The sequence below is a fragment of the Coptis chinensis genome, chromosome 4 (assembly GCF_015680905.1).
Source record: "Coptis chinensis isolate HL-2020 chromosome 4, ASM1568090v1, whole genome shotgun sequence".
In the NCBI taxonomy this organism is placed as follows: domain Eukaryota; kingdom Viridiplantae; phylum Streptophyta; class Magnoliopsida; order Ranunculales; family Ranunculaceae; genus Coptis; species Coptis chinensis.
The window spans coordinates 15,740,162-15,744,323 of NC_141459.1; the positions used below are offsets into that span (position 1 = coordinate 15,740,162).

At 37.5% G+C, this 4,162-nt stretch overlaps 1 protein-coding gene across 1 annotated transcript; it reads right to left on the reverse strand.

The window, feature by feature from the left end:
- Positions 1-1,776: 1,776 nt before the first annotated feature.
- LOC147502156 (putative F-box/LRR-repeat protein At4g15060) lies at positions 1,777-3,285 on the reverse strand. Its single transcript, XM_086604457.1, has one exon. It carries the CDS (start codon positions 3,283-3,285, stop codon positions 1,777-1,779), a length of 1,509 nt encoding a protein of 502 aa, XP_086460583.1.
- Positions 3,286-4,162: the final 877 nt, after the last annotated feature.

A 4,162-nucleotide genomic window follows, 5' to 3' on the forward strand; every position in this document is an offset into this window, starting at 1 on the left:
AGATTAAAGGGGAAATTTTGAATAAGCAAGACAGAGACAAGTGACACATAACGAGTTAACTGAATAGTACCCCGACCAAGAATACTAGCCTTTGCCCCATTTGCTAATATGATAAATGATGGTGTATGAGTATACTCAAGATTAGAAAACAATTGGGGATTACCTGTCATATGATCAGAAGCTCCTGAGTCAATGACCAAAGAGTTGTTACCACTTGTATGAAGACATGTTTTACCTAAGTCGGCTAGGGTTGCAGTATGTTGGTTAGATGGACTCGATGAACTGACTGGAATAGTTTGTATCCGCTTCATCAGGGCTGCAAGGTCTTCTTAAACTTGTTGAAAGTCGGCCACTTTCTGATCAACTACTGTGGCATTGTTGGCTTTGTGCAAAGGTGGGCGACCTGTTATATCCCAACAAAAATTAGAACTATGATTTGTGCGCCCACAATGCTCACAAGGATCAAAACCACCCATACCACGACCACTCCCTTGGTTGCGACCACTTCCACGTCCACGACTGGCTCTACCCCCTCTACCTCCATTACCATGACCAGAGGAGGGATTGTTATAATTATTGCTGCTTGGAGGGATCAATAAAGCCGCGACTTGTCATTGTGGTTTGGAGGAGGTCGCGATGTGATAAAAAAGACGAGAATATGCTTGCATGCAGTAGGGAGCTTAGATTCGGCTTGAACTTGGGCTTTCACATTAGCAAACTCAAGACGTAGCCCATATAGGAATTTTGAGACTCAATATTCCTCTCGTTGTTTCTTTAACTGATTTATGTCTGTAGTAAGTGGGTGATAAATATTAAGTTCTTCCCACTTGCTACGAAGAGAATTATAATACTCAGAGATAGACATATCGCATTGAGTTAGATCAAAGATGTTCTCATACAACTAAATGATACGAGAAGTATTTTGAGATTGAGAGTATGACTCTTGTAGATATTCCCAAATCTCCTTGGAGGTTTTGAAAAACCGCACAGTATTACAAACATCCTTCTCTATAGTATTCCACAGAAAATTCTTAACTAAGGCGTCATCTTTCGTCCAAGTTGTCTTTCCTTTATCATCTGGGGGATCTGTCAGATGACTCTTCTTACCTTTTCCAATAAGATAAATAGTAATTGCTTCTGCCCATTGAAGGTAATTGGCAACACCCTCCAATTTGACAAAAGTCATACTAACAGAGAAAATAAACGTATTACCGAATTCATCGGATTTTGGAACAACATCAGTCATTGTAAAGAGAAGAAAAACTCACTGTATGGAAAGGAAGATAGATCATGCGAGATACAAGATCTCGAAAGCGCTATCCTCGAAAACTCCTTAAAGAAAGTGTGTGTCTTGGCGCTTACATAGAAATCTGAGATCTGAGAGATGGCGATAGCACGCCTTCCCCCTTTGAAAACTTGACGTATTCCTCTTTATCAATACCGAGAGATTGCGGAAGCGAAACAATACTAAGACAACAACTAATACTAAAACTGGAACCTTGAAACTGCGGATCTTTCTCTTAGCATTCTCTAAACAGAGTCGGCTCCTGATACCATGTTAAATTATGCTAGGAGATTCATATAGTGGTTAGTTGGTTAGGTTGAAGAGATGAAGTAGAGATGAAGAAGAAAGGATGGAGGCACAAGAAGAAGGTAGGGTTTAGAGTATATTTACTCTAACCTACAATTCATATATTTATGTTGGTTTCACCAGAATAGAAACTACTAAATAAGATACGGTCTCACACTTATAGAATGTGTGAGACTCTACATACTTCAACCAAAGGTATCGAGGTGGCTATAAGATCTTAGAACTACTTGGACCCTTGCTGAGGCAGTAGGAAGTGAAAGTATCTTCTTACCAAAATCTTCCAGCTCTTTCTCTCTCTTTCTTGACAAGGCACTAGAGGTTCTCACTGTGAAAACCTCTAGGACAACTGCAGACTTTAGAACAAATTCTATAAACTTAAGATCGTCTTTACAACCTACAATTCCCAAGATCTCAAGAGATTTAAGATGGTCAATGCATGGGAGCAACTCTACCCAGTCTCCATCCCTGTATACCTGATTTATTCTCATGGCAAGGGTTTCTATGCGAGGAGAACTCTTTAACAAGTTAGAAAAAGGACGGACGGAAGAACTACCCTCCCATCCGGTAAGGCGCAAACACCTGAGATTGATAAAATGATTGAACTGCTGATCCGGCGTATCTGTAGACCTTTTTCTTGATACTGACACAGATAATTCAATTGAAGTGGCATTATAGAGACCTTTAAGAATTTTATTCAACAATTTTGGATGTATTTCATCAGGACTATCAAGTTGTGCGTTAACTAGAGAGGAAAGGTTATGTAGAGAATAATCCCCGAACAACCAACCTTTGAGTAAGAATGATGCTAGCTTCGGAGCAGATACCTTGATCTTGCAAGGACTATCTCTGTACTTATTTTTTACAACCAAGTTCTCTAGCCGAGGAGCAGAGATATTTAGAGTAGCGATATGGCCAAGATCACAGCGTTTTAAGCACAAGTTTTCCAAAATAGGGTAGCTCAATACTAGCTCGCCGTCCAAATTGCCTTTAGGAAGCAGAACATGACTTAATTCCAACGTTTTGAGTTGAGAAGCCAAGCACATTGAACTGGGAAGTTGAATTGATCCTGTACCATAAGCTTTACATAACTTGTATACTGAGATCGCTGATGTAAATATGGAAGAAGGCAACACTTTTACTTTTGGTCGAGTATAACGAACACTTGCAAAATTAATAATCAATTCATTAACATGTCCTCTTTTAACTGCACCCATCACCCAGTTAATGATCTGACTCAACTCGCAATATTCGGAACAAAATAGGCAGAATTTTTGAATGTCAATGGAATCATCACGCATCAACAAAACATTGTTCACGAATTGCACAAACTTGTGTTTTATAGTTCGACGGTTTCGTTCTCTTGGCTGCTTCCATAAAGAGTGACTAAAGTTAAGAATAGGTAGAAATTTCCACAAGTACATCCATCTTTTTGAAAGAGAACTCGTGGCGATGACTTCTTTCATGTCCAGAACAGAGAGGATTTCAAGAAGAAGTGAATCAGGTAAAGCACTAATTCTATCCGTTCCAACTCTTAAGCGAGACGTTCTTTGTCTCTTTGATCTTGGAGGCACGCTAGAACACACTTCTTCATCTTCGGATTCTTCAGTTGAATAAGAAGACCAATCAGGTGAATAAGAAGAAGACCAATCAGGTGAATAAGAAGAAGAAAAATCAGCAGACGAATACCAACTCATGGTCAAATCTTCAAAGAAAAGTAGTTTCAATAATAGATTGATCAAAAGATAATCTGGATCTTTTGCACGTACGTCCTACACTATGTAGGTAACCTAAGCTTTCCTAATTGGTCTGGAATAGTGATTCCTAAATCAAATCCATTTTGACCTATTGGCCGACTTTGAAATACAAGAAATTGGGCTGATTTCGTTTCAAAACAACACTAGGAGGACATGATTTTTTAATAATCACTCACAAACCCAATTTCTACATTTAAATAGCCCAGGAACCCAACCCAGTTTTTAAATTTTAATAACCATTAAGGACAAAATAAGTTGACCCGACTATTTTTCTATTTTTAAAATCTCACTTTTACCCTTCCCCATTTTGTATATAAAGGAAACTAATTTTCAAATTTGGAAAATCACCCGCGTCTGCTACAGCTCACGGGTTGCTATACCAAGATCGAGTGATTTTCTCAAATCTCAACCTGAAACTTTCAATGGTTCTCTCGAAGATCGAGTTATTTCCTAAAATCTCAACTGAAGCTTTCAATCAAGCTCTCTAAAAGGTATATTCAATCATTATACCAATTTGAAATCATATTTAAAATCATATAATGATTTTTCGATTTTTTCATGTTGTTATGCTTTTAATTTTGTTTAAAAGCGTGAATTTAATTTTAGTTTTTAATTTTGTTTGTTCATTAGTTAAATCGGATATGAGATTTGAGATTTAGATTTTAATGTTTTGTTTGTTATGTTCATTCTTAATTGAACATTAGTATTTTGATTTGGTTTTGCTATGTTTCTAAAGATTATATTATTAACGGGTAGATTGTTCATATCCTTGTTGGGTATGAACAAGATTTGTTCATATTATTGTTTGGTATGAACA

Bases quoted from the DNA above. Each gene is read 5' to 3' on its own strand.
- LOC147502156 (XM_086604457.1), bottom strand. From the start codon at position 3,285: ATGAGTTGGTATTCGTCTGCTGATTTTTCTTCTTCTTATTCACCTGAT.